We start from the raw sequence: 19,676 nt of genomic DNA on the forward strand, positions 1-19,676 counted from the left end.
AACATTTGTGCAGCTGAGATTACAACTGCTGGTCAGAAATAATTTCTGCCTGACACTATTATGGAATGGCTATTCTAGAAAATGATATCACATTACCTTCCCAGCAGTCTTACCCCCTTCTCTCAAATATAATAAAACTGGTACAAGGACTCTAATCTGAAAGGAACATGCCTGAAAGTAAAAGGCTGGTAGTACCTGGTTCAAAAGGACAAACGGTTGCACCAATACCTTTAAGAGAATTTGCAAGTGCATCTGTCCCCATCTAAGGCTCTTTTTGCCTTCCTCTGATTCCCTACCTACTTAGCCATATTGTACTTAGTTAAACCAAACATTAGTGAACATGAAGAAAGACTGGCTGGGTAGTGTAATGAGTTTCCATTTTTTCAGGCAGGCAGAAGGATATTACAAAAACTTGGAGATTGTGCTAATTCAGCTGAGAAAGTTGCCAGCAGGTTTCCTACCACTGTCACTGGACTATGGAGGTGGGAGTGATAAGCAAAGAACCAACAGTGCACCAAGAAAACAAGCGCTGCAACTTTGGCTGGGCCATATTTTTTCATATTGTGGGTGGGTATGGCACCGATCCATCTGGGGCTCCATGGCAAACTGCTCACCCTTGCTGCTGCTGCTGAAGACACCAGGCAACCACACTATGGCCATCAGCAGCACAAAATGACATCATCTGGGCCTGTCACTTCTGAGTTTGGCCAGATGGGCTTGCAGACTGGCAAGCACAGCACTGGGCCTTATTTGGCCCAGGAGGAGTACAGCCCAGTGAGAAAGAGCGGAGGCTAGCTGGGACAGCAAATGGAGAGGGATTGAGCACTGGCCCTGGAGAGGGCAAAAGACCTCTGCCTAAGAAGTCTAGGGAGGGAGCTGTATTGCTGGGCACTTCAGAGAAGGGCCTTGGTAAGGAGCCTGTGGAAAACTGGGAAGCTGATAGAGACAGGAGATGAATTCTCTCCCCTCCTTGGGCAGTGAGGGAAAGAAGGGGAGCCAGAAGCCATTTCCCCCCTGTTGATACTTACACCACAGGGCTAATCTGGGGAGTTTTTCAACTGCATGTTTTATGTTTAGCTTCAAGCTCTCACTGCCAGTAACTATGCCTTAGGAGAGACATTTCTACTTTTTTACAACGGGGGAAAAAACTGCAGAAAAAGTCAGGAAACCACCAAATGATCAGTGGTTGGAGGAAAGGGGGTGGGGCCAGGGAAAGGGGCGTGGACTTATGGGGAACCCTGGAGGGCCAGATTGAGAGACCAAGAAGCCTGGATTTGGCCCCCGGGCCCTGCACCCCACTCTAAAAGAAGGGTCTTGGAAAAGAGCCTCCCCTGCACTTCTGATCTTAAGACTTGAACAGGAATGTTCCCACTGCTGCTGCTTTAAGCTAAAATATGCTGGTATTCTTTGTATTTTGCCTTTCGGTGAAGACAACAAATGAGCTTGAAAATCGCTGGTTCTTCCATCATTAATTGTGGTTGCTTGCTGGCATTTGAAAGGGTCAGAAGCAAACACGGCACTACTGCTGCATAATTTGACATACATTTTTAAACTCTGAGGTGGAAAAATTGTGAAGATTGGATGAATGAGTATATGGCTAGGGATGTGCAAACTCACCCCCATCCGGGTTCTCCAGACTCCTGCCCAGCCCTTGCCCCCACTCATCGGTCCCTGGACTGCTCTCGAGCCCCTCCCACCCTCAGTGAGCAGCCTGCACTCACCCCAGCGGCCTCATTGAACTCCGCAGTTGCCATTTTAAAAAAAATAAAATGGCGACTGCAAAAATGCGCGTTTTCATATGCGCAAAATGCACATTTTTGTGAATGCACATATTTGCGTTTGCAAAAATGTGCATTTTCACACATACACAAATTTGTGCATTTGTAAAATGCGCATTTTCGCACATGTGCAAATATGTACATTTTTGCGATCACCATTTTATTTCTGAAGAAATGGTGACCATGAAGCTCTGTGAGGCCAATGGGATGAGTGCAGGCCATTTGGCGAGTGCAGGCAGGGGGTGAGCAGGGACTTGGTGAGCGGGGCTCAGGAGGGCAGGCAGGGGCAGTTCCGCTGGATTCCCAGACTGAATCGGACACCTGCGCCTTCCCTATATATGGCTATATGGAGCATGAGCAGTGGAAGGTGAATACAAATATGATACCCTAACATGCATACCTGATTGTTTACTGGTGTGTGTGTTGCCCTAAATCTAAAAGAAATTAAGGGCTCAATCCAATTCAGATAGGCGGCTGCCTCCGAACTCAGAGATTGTTCCCTCCGCGCTTCTCCTGCCCTGCTTTTTCTGGTAAACAGCCGCTTTCAGCTGTCTAGCCAGGGGAAAGCAGAGCAGGGGAGGAGGCTGCTGAACGACACATTGGATGTGTCATACAGGCATTTCCGCCCTCCCTGCCCCAGAGCACCCCCTGGAACACCCCTTTTCAGCCACTCCGTGCTCTTCTTGTGAATGTGGAGGTTGGAAGTGGGGGGAGGTTGGTTCTTCGGGAACCAATCTTGGAGTGCGGGCTCCAAGGTTGGTTCCTGGAAAACCAGATATCCTATGGCTACCACAGGATTGCTCCCTAAGGGAACTAAAGTATATAGTTAAATAGCTTAAATTGCATCTATTTCCATTGGGATTGAGGAGCATCTTTTATTGGATTGTGACCATTGTTTTCACATGCTGATTTAGCACAAAGTCCTAGAATCTTCTTTTACAAAGGATGGTTACTTCCCACAATGGAACATCAAAATAATGGTTGTAAATAACTAATAGTGCAATCCTAGACATGTTTACTCCATTGTAAATCCCATTGCATTCAATGGAGATTACTCCCAGAAAATCATGTATAGGCTTGCAGCCTAACTATTCATAATAGAATGCAACCAAGTACCTTTACAATAATAGATGACTCTGGGGGAAAAGACTATATCAGTAATTTCATCTCACAGTTCTCAAAGACATATTCAGTCACAGAGTGGCAACAATTATTTTGTTAAATTCCATGAAGCGTGAGACCTCAGCAACTTGAAACAATATTTACATATATATTTACCTGATTCTGAATATTTGTACTCATCTTCTAATGTTTCAGGAGCAAAAAACCTCCTTAGAATTGTGCGAAGACATCTCTGATCCCAGGCATCTGTAACGCGCCCTCCATATGTAATTTCCCCTGTAATATTAATTTTACAGATTATGAGCTCATCTTTCATTTTTAACAAAATATAATGTAGGCTTTTATCTTCTCTGGAGTATATATTTACAGTGTTGAACTGATGATTAATAAAATGTGATAATTTTCAGAGGGGTAGCCATGTTAGCCTGTTGTAGCAAAAACAACAAAAAGTCTTGTGACACCTTAATATTACCATGCATCTAAATAATTTAAAGTAAATTAACAGAAATTATGAAAATACTAGATTACTAAACAAAATATGCATATAATAAAATGACTAATTTTATCATACAATTATTGAATATGCACATTTAGAAGGTATATTTGAATGATTAGTCAATTTCCTGTTTAATACAGAGAAAATGCATGTGTTTTGAATCTGGAATCTGGACATGGTGATTCTCATAGTAATATTTTTCTGGGAATAATGCCTCATTATCTCAGTATTTTAAGGCATTTGGGTTATTGCATAAACTTTCTTCAAGTTTATGCATTAACTTTTCAAATGACAAAAGTAATAATCCCCATCCCCCTCACTCCAAATTGTCAGGGTGGAAACTGAGCCAATAGAACCCCAGAGCAGTTCTGATTGTGAGGAGGATCAGCAATCCGTGGGAGAGGAGCCAGCTCATCCCTCACAGGCACAGCAGCTGGCAGAGATTCCTCCTGCTGGCACTCCTGAGATAGTGATCCTAGCAGTGAGAAAGTGCAGGAGGGGGGCTTGCTAGACACTCGACGCAGACGCAGGGAGCGACGAGCGATGGAGGGCGCGGAAAGGAGGCGTAGTGCCCGTTTGGCGCGCAAGCAATGGCCACCTCCCGTGGACCCAAGGGAAAGAGGGAGGATCTCTCCCTAGCCCATAAGTTCAGGGTCTTCAAGTGATTCTCCTTCAAACGGGGATCGACTGCCTACTCGGAGCATAGGCTACTCTGCTGTTCATTGCTTTGTCGCTGGTGATTAGCATCTGAAAGAGTCATTAAGTTGTAAAAGGATTAAAGCCTTGAAAAGAATCCTTTCATCTGTGTCTTGAGTTGGCTATTGCAGTGTACTGAAAGAGGCCGCTAGGGCGCTCCTGACACAATGTGCTTTTCTCAGAATGGCAGTATAGTACATTAGTATATCTCCCTGCTCAATGGTCCTGTGGAAAGAATACAGATTAGGGTGAGCTGATCTTGTTAGCTTTGTGGAATTTTGCTTTGTGATTAAAACTACATGGAGAGTTACTGTGATATCACCTGAATGGGCTCTGTTATTTTCTGAGTGTGAACTAATATCAAGTATATTTATTTAGAAGAGATTAACCAGCAGTTTATCTTTTTAGCAATGGATGATACGCATAATTTAATCCAAGCTGGAAAAGTATAGTAAATGGTTAGCAATAATGATGTTTTCCTGACCAGTTCTGTTCAAATAGAAAAGAAGATCATAACTAATCTAGGCTGTAGAGGCAGTGGTGTAAAGAAGGCAAATGAAATGATACGTCGAAGGAAATGGGAAGAAAAGAGGGTAAATGAAATGGAAGAGAGAGGAGCTTTCCTCTCAGGTTGAAATTGTAACACGAGTCCCATGCAGTTTTTCAGTGTATGTGCTCACTGTTTGCCCATAGTATGGGGGGGGAATCATGATCACAGTGGCGAGCGCTGACTTTCCATGGACCCAACTTCCACACATCTATGCACATATTCATACAGCATATTCATTTCTGGACCCATACACCAGAAAAATGAAAAATGTTTTGTATGGCTCATGTGGTTGAAGTCTACCTGCATAAGCCTCTCCAACACATGGAGACAGGGAGCAAGGAGGAGGTGGGGTCTGCCACTACAATAGTGATAATGCCCCCAACCCAGCACACCTACAAAGTGAACCACAAGAATGTTTACCCAAGTCTATGGGCAGTCATTCAGCACATTCAGATGTTATTAACAGTTTTCAAACAGCAATGTTACTTAAACAAGGCCAGTGCTAGCCAAATAAAAACATAGGTATTTCTCTCTAGAACTCTCCATAAGGAAGCTCACCAGATTTAGTAGTCCTCATCTTCCAAATATTACTAAAAAGGTTCTTAATTCAGCATGTGGCTGATTGTTGATGTTGAACTGGGAGTATTTTCTGCTACAGTTTACTGCTTTTAAAATGGGTTGGAGGTGTATTTTAATTACTGAGTCTAATTTTAATTGTAGACATTTTCTGACTTTGTGTTTATATTGATTTTATTATTGTTCTCTTGTTGTCATAATTTTTTAATGCTTCCCACCCTGGTCTAAGGCCCACTGGGCCATTTTGCAGGATATAAATATAACAAATAACTTAATAAATAAATTGGTAAAATATTTAGTCCTACACAGCTTACAAGGAACCTCTGTGAAGCTGCCACTCAAGTAAAATAAATTAGCTGTAAACAAGTGTTTGATAGACATGGGTGAATGAACAAACCTTTACAACTCATACTGACAGAGTACTTTCAGCTGCAATTTGTGCCCACTGAACAGCCTTCACTTAGCAAGCAATCTTGAAAGCACTTATTACTCAGCTCAAAGAATTTGCAGTAATTTTAATCTTCAGCTTGGTAGAACATAGAACAGAATAATAGGACCCTTTTGCCATTTACACTGGAGGGAGATGCTTTAGACTGTGGCACAGGTAACTAATGGGAAAAATGTAGAACCAAACCAAAAAAAGTAAGTATGTAAACATGATATTTAAAGTTAGTACTTCTTGAAAGAGGCAAGCCTTTGGGCAACTTAAATAGCATTTGTATAACAAAATATTAAGTAAAACACTCTAGGTAGTACCAATGGGGCACAACCACTAATGTAAATTACACTGTGCTAGCACCAACTCCCTCTAGTGCAACTCCAATAGCATTAGGTGCAGTGCTGAGTTTTCTGGGTAAAACTCAGAAAGAAGTTTTTTTTTAAAAAAATAAAGGAACTAAAGCCTAAAGTTACAGAAAGAAAGTAACGATCCAACAGGTATAAAGACAGTAAAAACATTTCACAACCACTTTCTGATTTAAGGGAAGCAATTGAACAGGACATTGAGAATCTTGAAGTTTGCAGTAATGAGGAAGATCCTATTGATTTAATGGATAATAATTATCCTTGAAAAGATCAAAGACCCTTGGATCATTTGGAAGGTAAAGCAGTAGAAGGGCAACAATTTTCAGATTTCAAAAATTGTTTTGGCTAATGAATTAAAAAATTCTGAAGATAGAATTAACCAAAGTTTGGAAGATAGGGGTAATAACATTAGATCAAAGGAATAAGGTTTGAGGGCTTCTGCTTAGAGATAAATTATTGAATGGTAGATTAAATGAGGCAATGACCAAAATGACAGCTGTGGGGGTGGGGAGTTAGTGAGCAAGAACAAAGAAGTGAAGTTATAAAATAACATCAAGGTACGGATACAATGTAAAAGGAGTTGAAGGATTTAAAAAGTAATGAGCAACATTATAAGTTAGAGCTAGGCAAAATTAATTCAAAGTTTCAGCAAGTACAACATGAAACACACAACCTTAACCTGAAACTAAGAAGAATTTCAGAGAAAACAGAGGGCAGTATCCAGTGGGGTGCTTACGCTCTGACCAGTTCCCTTCCAGCCTGCGGATTCCCTTCTGCAAGCGGTGGGTCCTGTTGATTTCATTGCGTGAGCACTTCATAGCTGAAGCCCTGAAATGAACAGAAACCCTACTTTCTGGATCAGGCAGATCAGCAGAGCTCTCTAATTTGAGCTCTGCTCACCTGCTCCCTTCCAGAAAGAAGCATTTATGCTTGTTTTGGCTTGCCCCTGAAAGTGTTAAATCCCCACTGAACAAGTGGTGGGGACCACTTGTGCAATGGAATTGGTGGGGCACAAAAGAATTGGCGCCCTGTTGGATACTGTCCCAATGAATACTGCCCAGAATCTAGTGGCTTAGGCTTCAATCCTATACATATTTATCTTATCCCACTAAACTCTACGGGAATTACTTCTGAGCAGACATGTGTAGGATTGCACTGTTAGTTGAATAGAGAGAGCATTCTGAATAAGGCAAGAGTGGCAAATAGAATAAATAAACCCAAGAGATGTTTTAGTGATTTTTTTTAACTTTAAGGGGAAAAAGAACAATAGTAAGAAATGCATAGATGCATAGGCCAAGAGAAAATTAATGATTGATGGACATGAGGTAATGGTGTTAATGATGTACCTGATTATATTAGTCAAAAGGAGGGACTTTCCAATTTTGATTGAAAAACTTAGACAATATAGTATTTCTATGTTATATGTTAATGCTGAGAGTTGTAGGACTTTTTCTGTCTAAACATGCATAGGATTGCTCCCTAAGTAATATTTTTACTTTTGATTGTTTCTTTTATTTGTATGTTTTGTTGTTGTTGTTATTCTTTTACCTTTATTTTATATAGTATGCATATTTCTCATTAAATACACATGAAATGTTATCATTAACTATTAAAGGATTACATTCACCCAATAAAAGGGAAAAAATTCTAAAAAATTAAACAGCTATTTCATTCAAGAAACAAATATATCAGAAAGGGGATGAAAAATATTTATATCATTTAAACCTAGGAACTGTCAACACTTCTTGCCATGTGTCTAAAATGCATGGATGGGTATTTTTTTTAAAAAACACCCTTGTATACCATTCAGATTACCGGTGCAAGGGGGTGGACTTGATGGTCTTATAGGCCCCTTCCAACCCTACTATTCTATGATTCTATGAAATAGGCAAATACAGTAAATACTTATACAAGTGGACATGATTATACTTTTGTTTATGTTTATTCCTCACTTTCTAAACAAGCACATCTTAAAGAATTCTGTTAGAACAGTTTAATGCTTAAAAGCTAAAATCAAACTTGTAATTGGAGGTGATTTCAATCATGTTGTTGCTGTTAAACTAGACAGATGAATCTGTGTGTTTTTATTAATAATTTAAATTTTTCTGACTTTTTAACTGTAACAGAAAACAAAATGCAAACCACTAATAAAATATAACAATAACAACAAATGCAGAAAGAAAAAAAGAAAAAGAAAAAAAGAAAGGGAATGAAACTAACATATTCTGGTATGATCTCTTTTATAAACTTTTGTAAAAACAGGTACCATGATAACGTTTTATCATTCTCCATTTTTCTCCATGATTTAATAATTAATATAAAGTACATTGCAAACCTTAAAGAGTCTTGTGGCACCATAAGGACTAACAAACTTATTTTGGCATAAGCTTTTTTGGAATATAGTCCACTTCATCAGATCCATGATTCATGAAAGCTTATGCCAAAATAAATAAGTTAAGTCATTAAGGTGCCACAAGACTCTTTTTTGTTTTTGCTGCAATAGAGTAATACAGCTACCCTGTCAAAATGGTTGCAAACTCTGTATGTCACAGGTAATGTTTCTATCTCAGATCTATAAATCTTATAACTTGTCTTAACTGTATTTATTTTGTTTTGTAATATGAAAAAAGAGTGTTGACACCTCAATCCAAAAAGGCTATTGAGCAAAAAAGTGCAGTGTCATTGCCAATCAGATGTGGATAGTGAGATACTCAAGTTCTTCACCTATTTTATGTACGTGGCTGTCTGGGAAGACAGGAATGCATGTGTGAGGTGGGACTGTGGCCTTTGAAACCTTTCACCATATTTTGTGGTACTGTGAATGTACTGACATGGTGTTCACAAGCAGTGAGCATACAATTCCACAAGATATATGGAAACATAATATGTATCTACTGTACTTTTCCATACAGAGCAGGAGTCTATCTGCCACGGTGATTACATGCCTGATGCATGCAATGTGCTGTCACTATGGGAATACCTACATTAGTAATTAGTATTTAGGATCCAAAACAAAGCTTCTTGAGCTCATCTTATCAATAAAGCCAAGAGAAAAAGTGTACCCAAACCTGCTCTTAGAAAATCATGATTACATATTTTACAATGTCACAATTCAAACTACTTAACCTTCAGGGACACATATCTAACTAGTCTAGCATTATGTAATGCAATCTGTGGAGTGACACTGGTATCATAATGGAGCAACACAGCAATTACGCAACCATGTATTTTTTGCTGGAAAATCATGTAATGTAAAAACCTATTTTTAACTGAGCACTGACACAAAATTCATCCAAAGGGTTTTATTCAATGGTTTTTCTCCAAATCAAATAGGGGAGGGGTGCACACATACAAGGGGAGGAAAGAGAAGTTCCCTTATGTAAGTAGTAGTCCACTTGTGTGATGCTGGATGAGCCCCAAGTGACTAATAATAGTTAGGGTTACACCCACTAATTTAATAAGAATGGCCAGAATTTTGTCAAATAAATAATGTAATGTCATTTAAAGTGAACATTATTTTTCCATTTTAAAATATCGTCTTCTTTTAATTATTCTCAAGGATCAGTTGGCACATCTAAACCAATGTTTCTGGTTGTCCAGATATTTCTTTCTAGAGCACTTCTGTTTCTACATGACGTATTAGTCAATTTTCCGTCCCTATTTTGGGATGTTAAAAAGAGATGATCATTGCAAGAGGGCATCCTTAAATGATATTTGGTTGTAAACAAAGGCAGCATTTTTTGTCTCTGTATTAACCTTTTGGATGGAAAACCAGGGTACAAACCAAATGAATGAATGAATGTAGTCCTACATTATAAATTAAAAATTGCATTTGGTGACCATGAGCCCTCGGGCTCACCTAAATAGCTCTTTGGATTCCAGCCATGGTTTCAGTAATCATTTACACTGCAATAATATGCAAGGATCATCAGCATCCGCTGGAATTTTTCCAGAGGGTGGCAAAGCTTCACGGCAGTTTGTGGTTGTAATTTGCTCATATAGCGCATGCCGCTACAACACACCTTATGTATACACTTTGCTGCTTAGTGTCACATTCCAAGACATTGAGAAGCCTACATAAAATAGTAGAAGATCCTGGGAATTGAAAAGCACTAATGTAGAAGAGTGTTATATTCCAGAAGCATCATGAACTCCAACAAAACTTTATTTGGAATGAAGGATAAAAACACACACACACACACACACACACACACACACCTAGGAACAAGAGAAAAAACCCAAATACACAAATGCAATACAGCAGTCTTAAGAATATCATACTGGATATTTTATGCCATCACTGCCCTTATTATAACTAAGAACTTCACATGACTTGTCCTAGAATGCTTTCTTTTATCTTAGAAACATTGGTGAACACTCTCTAGAGCAGTCTTCCCCAAGCTCATGCCCTCCAGATGTTTTGGACTACAACTCCCAACATCCCTGACCATTGGCCATGCTGGCTGGGGCTGATGCAAGTTGAAGTCCAAAACATCTAAAGGGCACCAAGCTTGGGGAAGGGAGCCCTAGAGAGTAGCAGTAGAAAAAATGTGTATGCTTCATCAAGATTTGGTTTCTATAGGAGCTTGGACTACTCACTTTACTTTTCACATTATTATCAGCCAGTTTTTACATCAACATAATACAACATTTGCATGGCTTGAGTTTTGAACTGCAGGAACGTTGATTGCACATTTTGTATATGCAAAAAAGGAGAAAAAAGAAACCATGCTGGTCCATGAAAAAATATCCAAATTCCACAGTTGGCAATACTTTATTATTGTGCAAGCTTTCAAATTCTCTAGAATTCTTCATCAGGCTAAATAGGACAAAAAGCAGGGGATAGGGGAAGAAACAGTCCAAAAAGTTGGCCAGGTATTAAAATAGCCTGAGTTTCAAAATGGAGATTTGCAGTCTGAAATAATTAGTCAGTGACAGAGGTGGAACCAGGGGAGGATTTTCTACCACCTGAAGACAGACTTTGCACAGGGGGTTCCATCTCCTCCAACCACTAGGTAATGGTCACAATTTGGCCTCAATTGATTTTTTTTAAATCTAGTGCACCACCTAAAATTAATCTGCGGCTTTGTTAATATAAGGAATATCATGTTTCTCTGCACTTCTGCTTTAAGCCGCCTCAAGAGCCTGTGTGTTTCACCGAAGGCAAGAAGCAAGATTAGTTACAGACTGCAGATCTCCCTTTTGAGACCTCTGTTGTTTCTCAACAGGCAAACCTGGTGTCCAGACATTGTCTTTTTACCTAGAGCTGAAACCCTCAATTCCTTCCCTGGCTCCCTTCACCCCTGCAATGCCCCTTGGGCCAAGGGCCATATGGGTGGAGGGGTGACCTGCTCAGTTTGCAGGCTATTTCTAGGCTCTGCTCTCAAACAACACACAATAAACACAGGTACCTTTACAATAAGGTTCATTGCTACAATACATGAGAAAACACTAACTTCTGAGGAGCTGCATGGCACACTGTCTCACCTCCAAGGCCTGCACTAAAAGAGAGAAGAAGAGGCCCCACCCAGGCCTTCTGCAAGAACTAAAACTTGCACTTCCTCATAAAGCTATATACACATGCACACATACATCCCAACAACCCTCTCTAGACCTTAATAAATTGCATTGCTACTACAATCAACTTCACAGCCCCCAACTCTGCATTTCCCTAAAACAACCAACACTCCAGACCAGATAACAACACTGGACTACACTGCAGAGTTGCCATACACTACTCTCCCCCCCTCCCCTTAAATTATAATATTGGGGATAACAACACTAGGCTACTTTCCAGGGCTGGTGTAACCCATGCTCTCCCAGCCACAGCCTTGACTCTTGTAATGTAGCTGTAATAATGAAGTTTATTCGCAGGTATTGTCAAGCTGAAAGGCAGGAGCAGACTATTTTTGCACACAAAACAAATGGGCAGAATACTGGCTGTGTTTTGCCTCATAGCTTGGGTTCTACAAGGGCTAGACACTTGCTGTTTGTTTTTAAATGAAAGCTAGGAATCTCGGGATTATGTGTGTGCCCCCCGCTTTCCCCCTCCTGCGGACGCCCATGACATGGGTAAGCATTAATGTCACAGCTATTATTAAATTGTCAATATACACTACCTGTTATATATGTAAGGGCATCCCAGGGTACTTTCCCTTCTTGACAATAAAGATTGAGGTTCAATAAAGCACATTCTCTGTCGCTGTCATTAAATTCATAACATATGTTCCAACCAAGAGGTCCAAATTTTTTCCTCTCCTTGAAGATAAGAGGCAAAGAGATTAGAGTTTAGTGTCCTCTGAGCAAGGGTGTGTTACAAAAAAAAGAAATTAACAAGAAATGTGACAATTATTTGGCACCTTCACAATCAGAGTAGTTTTTCTATTGAATTCCATTTCATGGATTATTGCACTCAGATATTGTTACATTTTCAACTGTGATCCTTTTGTCAGGCAGCATACAAACCTGTCCAAGGAGTTTGACTAGAAGAAGGGCCCCTCCTTTTCTGAAGATTTGGATGAATATATCTGATTCCTAATCAGTTACGTTTTTTGGATGCACCTAGTTTCTCCCTGAGATCTCTGCTATATAGAGGATCTTTGTTGAGGGCTCTGAGTTTAAGGGCAGGGTTTACAGATACCAGCAGTGCATAGCCAGTGATGAAGTGACTTGGAAGGGCTATATAGTATAATCTCCATGTCCTCTGGTCATGAAACCAGCCAAGCGTATTCCTGGCATTCAGTTTTCATGGGCATCAATGAAGATTTGGCTAGGATGTTCCCCTTGGCTCCAGAACTCTTGCAAAAGCAGTTGATTCTGGATTGACCAGGGTCACAAAACCACAGGAATCCATGGAAAACCTGGTCTAAATGTCAGACAGAAACATAGTGACAAGAGGATATGCAGCATCTGCAATGTCTATAGGAATTCTGGTGACTTTCTACAGGAATGTGTTCACTGTATTATGTAGATAACAGAAAATTAAAGCTGCATTACATTTGGGCAGAATTATTAACTCTGCCCCCCCGAAATACTAAAAAATAACTCCCAATTGTTCAAAGAGACTTACTCTTTGAACCCAGGTAAATATGTAGGATTGCAGCCTAAGAGCACTTTCATGACAATCTGAAAGTGTATTCTAGGAACATTAAATTACACTTCAAAAAGTAAAAGTCCCGGATCTGGGAGCAATCCTATGGGTGCTAGACAGCGGCTAGATGGCCATAGGATATCTGGTTTTCTGGGAACCAACGTCGGAGCCCGCGCTCTGAGGTTGGCTCCTGGAGAACCGACCTCCCCCTACTTCTGTGCTGCCTCCGAGGCAGCGCGGAACAGCCCTGTCCTCTGCGCTCACAAGAGGAGCACAGAGCGGCCAAAAAGGGGCGTGTCTCGGTGGTGTTCTGGGGCGGGCAGAAATGCCTGTATGACACATCCAATGTATCGTACAGCAGCCTCCTCCCCTGCTGTCTAGCCAAAAATGCAGGGCAGGAGAAGCGTGGTGGGAACGATCCCCTCTGTGCTTCTCCTGCTCTGCATTGGATCTGTTTCTAAAGCTAAACTTTTTGGACAGAATCCAAAGAAACTGAGGCATACCTGAGTTTGATTACAATCAATTTCTAATTCAACTGCTTTAGAATCCAAAAAAGAGCCTTTTCATGAATGGGGCTGACTATATACTAACTCATTAGAAATGGAATTCTGACTTGTCCAGAATTTTATGCTCTTAAAATCTGTAAGTGTCTACAACACTTATTTATTCACTTTAGAAAGTGTATATACCACTTTTCATTTTTAATAAATACATTCCAAAGAGATTTACAAAGTTAAGTCACGACAAAATTCAATAACGAATCAATAAAACAATAAAAAGGTAAAACGTATTAAAACAACCAGTGGTAGCTGGCAATCCTAGCGGTCAGGAATATGCCTGGGCAAGCAAATATGCCTTTACTTGTCAGCAGCAACACTCTACACTAGGAGACTGCCTGATCTTGATGGGGAGATATTCCACATAGTGGTCACCACAATGTGGAAGGCCTTTCTCCACATTGCAACAAGTGACCATGGTACAGCAAGCAAGACCTCCCCTTCAAAATGTACAATATTATGTTTCACAGCATCAGCAATAGGCAAAGTTTATAGATTATTGTATTTTACTGCAGGAAACTTGGTTACAAGCCCAGGTGTCTCCTATCTATCTCCTTTCTTAGCTCTCTGGTGAGTGGATAAGGGAATGTGAAGCAAAAGGGAATGCAAAAGAAATTCCTCGGGGAGATGAAAAAAGGCCTGGCATACAGGAAGCTCTCTTTATTCACACTTCTTACATGGGGGGAACGAAGTACCTGAAGAGCACATTTCCCTCTCCCTAGTATCAATGAATTAAATGAAACCATTAAGGGTGCAATCCTATGCATATTTAGACAGAAAAAGTCCTGCAATTCCCCGTGTTTCCCAGCCAGCCATGGGGAATGCTGGGAGTTGTAGAACTTTTTTTTTAAATCTCTAAACATGCATAGGATTGTGCCCTAAGACATGCAGGTAAACTGTTTCTGAATGCCATAAACAGGAATTATTTTTTCTGCTCCACAAAACATTTGATAATACTTGCTCCTTTAAATTTGCTATGTTGTTGTTGTTGTTCAGTTGTTCAGTCGTGTCCGACTCTTCGTGACCCCATGGACCATAGCACGCCAGGCCTTCCTGTCCTCCGCTCTCTCCCGGAGTGTGCTCAAGTTCATATTCATTGCATCGGTGATGCTATCTAGCCATCTCATCCTCTGCCGTCCCCTTTTGCCTTCAATCTTTCCCAGCATCAGGGTCTTTTCCAAGGAGTCTTCTCTTTGCATTAGGTGGCCAAAATATTTGAGCTTCAGCTTCAGGATCTGTCCTTCCAAAGAACAGTCAGGGTTGATTTCCTTTAGGATTGACTGATTGACCTCCTTGCAGTCCAGGGGACTCGTAAGAGTCTTCTCCAGCACCACAGTTCGAAAGCATCGATTCTTCGGCGCTCAGCCTTCCTTAATCCAGCTCTCACAGCCATACGTTGCTACTGGGAAAACCATAGCTTTGATTACACGAATCTTTGTCGGCAAGGTGATGTCTCTGCTTCTTACTATGCTGTCTAGGTTTGCCATAGCTTTCCTCCCAAGGAGCAAGCGTCTTTTAATTTCATGGCTACAGTCACCGTCTGCCGTGATCTTGGAGCCCAAGAAAATAAAATCTTTCACTTCTTCCATTTCTTCCCCTTCTATATGCCAGGAAGTGATGGGGCCAGATGCTATGATCTTAGTTTTTTTTAATGTGGAGTTTCAAGCCAGCTTTTGCACTCTCTTCTTTCACCCTCAACAAGAGGCTCTTTAGATCCTCTTCACTTTCTGCCATTAGGGTGGTATCGTCTGCGTATCTGAGGTTGTTGATAATTCTCTGGGCAATCTTAATTCCGACCTCTGATTCATCCAACCCGGTGTTTCTCATGATGTACTCTGCATAGAAATTAAATAAGCAGGGCAATAATATACAGCCTTGTCGTACTCCTTTCCCAATTTTGAACCAATCAGTTGTTCCATGTCCAGTTCTTACTGTTGCTTCTTGACCCTCGTACAGGTTTCTCAGGAGACAGGTAAGGTGGTCTGGTACTCCCATCTCTTTAAGAATTTGCCACAGTTTGTTGTGATCCACACAATCAAAGGCTTTAGTGTAGTCAATGAAGCAGAAAGAGACGTTTTTCTGGAATTCTCTTGCTTTCTCCATGATCCAGCGAATGCTGGCGATTTGATCTCTAGTTCCTCTGCCTCTTCGAAACCCCGCTTGTACTTCCGGTAGTTCTCGGTTCACATGCTGCTGAAGCCTAGCTTGTAGGATTTTGAGCATAACCTTGCTGGCATGTGAAATGAGCGCAATAGTACGGTAGTTTGAACACTCTTTGGCATTGCCCTTCTTTGGGATTGGAATGTAAACTGACCTTTTCCATTCTTGTGGCCACTGTTGAGTGTTCCAAATTTGTTGGCATACTGAGTGCAGCACTTTAACAGCATCATCTTTTAGGATCTTAAATAGCTCAGCTGGAATACTGTCATCTCTGCCAGCTTTGTTGTTAGTAATGCTTCCTAAGGCCCACTTTACTTCACTCTCGAGGATGTCCAGCTCAAGTTCAGTGACCGCACTATCGTGGCTATCAGGGACATTCAGATCTTTCCTGTATAGTTCTTCTGTGTATTCTTGCCACCTCTTCTTAATCTCATCTGCTTCCATTAGGTCTCTGCTTTTTTGACCTTTATCATGCCCATCTTTGCACAAAACGTTCCCTTGAGATCTCCGATTTTCTTGAAGAGATCTCTAGTCTTTCCCATTCTGTTGTTTTCCTCGATTTCTTTGCATTGTTCATTTAAGAAGGCCTTCTTGTCTCTCCTTGCTATTCTTTGGAAATCTGCATTCAGTTGGGTATATCTTCCCCTTTCTCCCTTGCTTTTCGCTTCCCTTCTTTCGTCAGCTACTTGTAAAGCCTCATCAGACAGCCACTTGGCTTTCTTGCATTTCTTTTTCTTTGGGATGGATTTCGTTGCTGCCTCCTAAACAATGTTACGGACCTCCGTCCATAGTTCCTCAGACACTCCGTCTATCAGGTCAAATCCCTGAAATCTATTCCTCACCTCCACTGTATATTCATCAGGGATATGATTTAGGTCATACCTGAATGGTTTAGTGGTTTTCCCTACATTCTTCAATTTAAGCCGGAATTTTGCAATAAGAAGCTCATGATCTTAGCCACAGTCAGCTCCAGGTCTTGTTTTTACTGACTGTATAGAGCTTCTCCATCTTTGGCTGCAAAGGACATAATCAATCTGATTTCGATATTGACCATCTGGTGATGTCCATGTGTAGAGTCGCCTCTTGTGCTGTTGGAAAACAGTGTTTGCTATGATCAGTGTGTTCTCTTGGCAAAACTCTCTTAGCCTTTGTCCTACTTCCTTTTGTACACCAAGGCCATGCTTGCCTGTTATCCCAGTGATTTCTTGACTTCCTACTTTAGCATTCCAATCCCCTATGATGAAGAGGACATCTTTTTTTGGTGTTAGTTCTAGAAGGTGTTGTAGGTCTTCATAGAACCCATCAACCTCAGCTTCTTTGGCCTCAGTGGTTGGAGCATAGACTTGAATTACTGTGATGTTGAATGGTTTGCCTTGGATTCGTACTGAGATCCTTCGATCGTTTTTGAGATTGTACCCCAGTACTGCTTTTCCCACCCTTTTGTTGACCATGAGTGCTACTCCATTTCTTCTAAGGGATTCTTGCCCACAGTAGTAGATATAATCGTCACCTGAATTAAATTCGCCCATGCTTGTCCATTTTAGTTCGCTGATTCCCAAGATGTCGATGTTCAATCTAGCCATCTCATGTTTGACCACCTCCAGCTTACCTTGATTCATTGATCTTACATTCCAAGTTCCTAAACAATATTGTTCTTTACAGCATCGGATTTTCTTTTCACCACCAGACACATCCACCGCTGAGTGTCCTTTCGGCTTTGGCCCAGCCACTTCACACTTTCTGGCACTACTTGGAAATTCCCTCTGCTCTTCCCCAGGAGTATATTGGACACCTTCCGACCTGAGGGGCTCATCTTCCGGCGTCATATCTTTTAGCCTTGTGATACGTTCCATGGGGTTTTCTTGGCAGGAATACTGGAGTGGGTTGCCATTTCCTTCTCCAGTGGACCACATTTTGTCAGAACTCTCCGCCATGACCTGTCCGTCTTGAGTGGCCCTGCACGGCATAGCTTATGGCTTCACTGAGTTAAGCCATAAGCTATGGCTATGAGTTAAGCCATAAGCTACAAGCCCCTTCGCCACAACAAGGCAGTGATCCATGAAGGGGATATTTGCTATAATGAACATAATATTTTAAGGTAGAACCATGTTTGTATTTTACAGCAAGTTTTATATTATAATTAGCTTAACTCTTACACTAAAACAATATTTGTTCAGTGTTCACATCAGAAACTAATACTTAGAGAAAATTTGGAGAAAACACTGTTATGACCTTAAGATTATGATAAAAAAGAATAGCCCCCATGTATACTGCTACCCTAGCTCATTGGGAGAAGGGCAGAATACAAATGAGTTAAATATATATATCTATAAACGAAACAGTACTATTTCTGAACAATATAAAATGTATTGAACTGATTATTGCTACTACCTCTCTTCATAGTCTTAGAATAATAAGGGATACCTGAATGATTGCATGGAAGAAACAAATGCCAAAAATTATTTTTCTCCAGATTTTTCCCAGGATATTTTCTTCAAAAAACGAAGCTGTCATTTCTGTGAATGCTCTTCTGATGTTTGCCCGTAGACCTTTAGGAGGTTCATTGGTTACCTGGTTACACAGACATGTATTGTTACATACTTACCAGACTGATATATTTTCCTATATAACCAGAATAATATCCCTACAGTGCTAGCATAACATTATGGTTTATTATGTTACTATGAAGCAGTGGTCACAAAAACTTTGCCCCACTGCATTTACTTGCTCATACAGTTATAGGACTGTGCTATATAGGTTTGTCTTCGAGTTCCTCACTGTGTTGTCAAGTTAATGCATGTATTAATAGCCATTTGTATGCAAATTGTATTTTCTGACTGGAGGAAAGCTCTCGGCTTTTAACCAACATAATACACTGATTGCTTACCCCAGGAAGCATATGGAAATGAAAAGCTAGATTATGAAAATAAAGAAATTTGGAGCAGAAAGAAATTGGAAAAGAAAAAAATAAGTAACAAATATGTAAGGAGGGTAATTAAAGTAAGAACTCATACAATGGAGCAGACCTCTTTTAGTTTTTATTCTAAAATGACATTTTTAAGCTCCTAGTTCTTGGGTTGATAGAAGACTGCCCTACTGGGTAGAAATAATTCTAGCCGCAGGTAGCATTACTAAAACCAGTAGAAGTAGCAGAGTTCCTGGTAAGACAAGTTGTTCTCACAGAAACTGTTGTTTTCTGCAGAAACATACAGATATATTATCTCAGAAGTAATGCAGAAGAAAGAGAAAATAATTGTTTTGAACCTCTCTCATGGAGATGCACGTCTCACCAACAAATTCCAATGGCTAAAAAAATCCCAGTCATGGGGCCCTCCTCAAAATGTACAAAAAGGAAAATGGCTGTCATTTCATTTCAGTAGCTGCTGTTCATTCATAACTTTAATGGAAGTTGCTGAATTGTGAGTAGGTCTAGTGCAGACATCCATATTTCTGGAAAATGAAATTAGTTAATACCTATACATTTTTATTCTGTTCAATGAAGATGAAACATCTTGGGAGAAAGTAAAGAATTCTCCCTTGTAAGATAGAGATATTCTATGACATACAACAAACTAATTATAAAATGTATGAAAATTAAAAATCTACATATCCGGATACATTTTGTTTATGGAATAGGCAGCAGCAGAAGTTGTGGACATTATTTGTAAAATGTAGGTGATAAGTTGTCAAAGCATCAGTAATGATGCAGATCTATTCACTGTGACTGCATAGGTAAGTGCAACCTCTCACCGCAACATACACAAAAAGGTGGAGGGCTTTCTCAACTGTGCCCTGAGCAGCAGATTTGTTTGAATAATCTTGCCACCCATGGAAAATCTGCTGCTGG

General features: G+C 40.5%; 1 protein-coding gene across 1 annotated transcript in view; it reads right to left on the reverse strand.

Annotated features, from left to right (window-relative positions):
* DNAH6 (dynein axonemal heavy chain 6) overlaps nucleotides 1-19,676 on the reverse strand; it is a 246,436-nt gene that overhangs the window by 36,072 nt on the left and 190,688 nt on the right. Inside the window, exons 67-69 of the mRNA XM_084834830.1 lie at nucleotides 18,254-18,400; nucleotides 12,142-12,280; nucleotides 3,057-3,176 (exon numbers count right to left, since the gene is read on the reverse strand). Of these exons, the coding sequence (XP_084690956.1) occupies nucleotides 3,057-3,176; nucleotides 12,142-12,280; nucleotides 18,254-18,400 (406 nt within the window). The remainder of the gene's footprint in view (nucleotides 1-3,056; nucleotides 3,177-12,141; nucleotides 12,281-18,253; nucleotides 18,401-19,676) is intronic.

The sequence above is a fragment of the Heloderma suspectum genome, chromosome 2, assembly GCF_057233095.1.
Source record: "Heloderma suspectum isolate Gila_16-S chromosome 2, 16-S_ref, whole genome shotgun sequence".
Lineage (NCBI taxonomy): Eukaryota > Metazoa > Chordata > Lepidosauria > Squamata > Helodermatidae > Heloderma > Heloderma suspectum.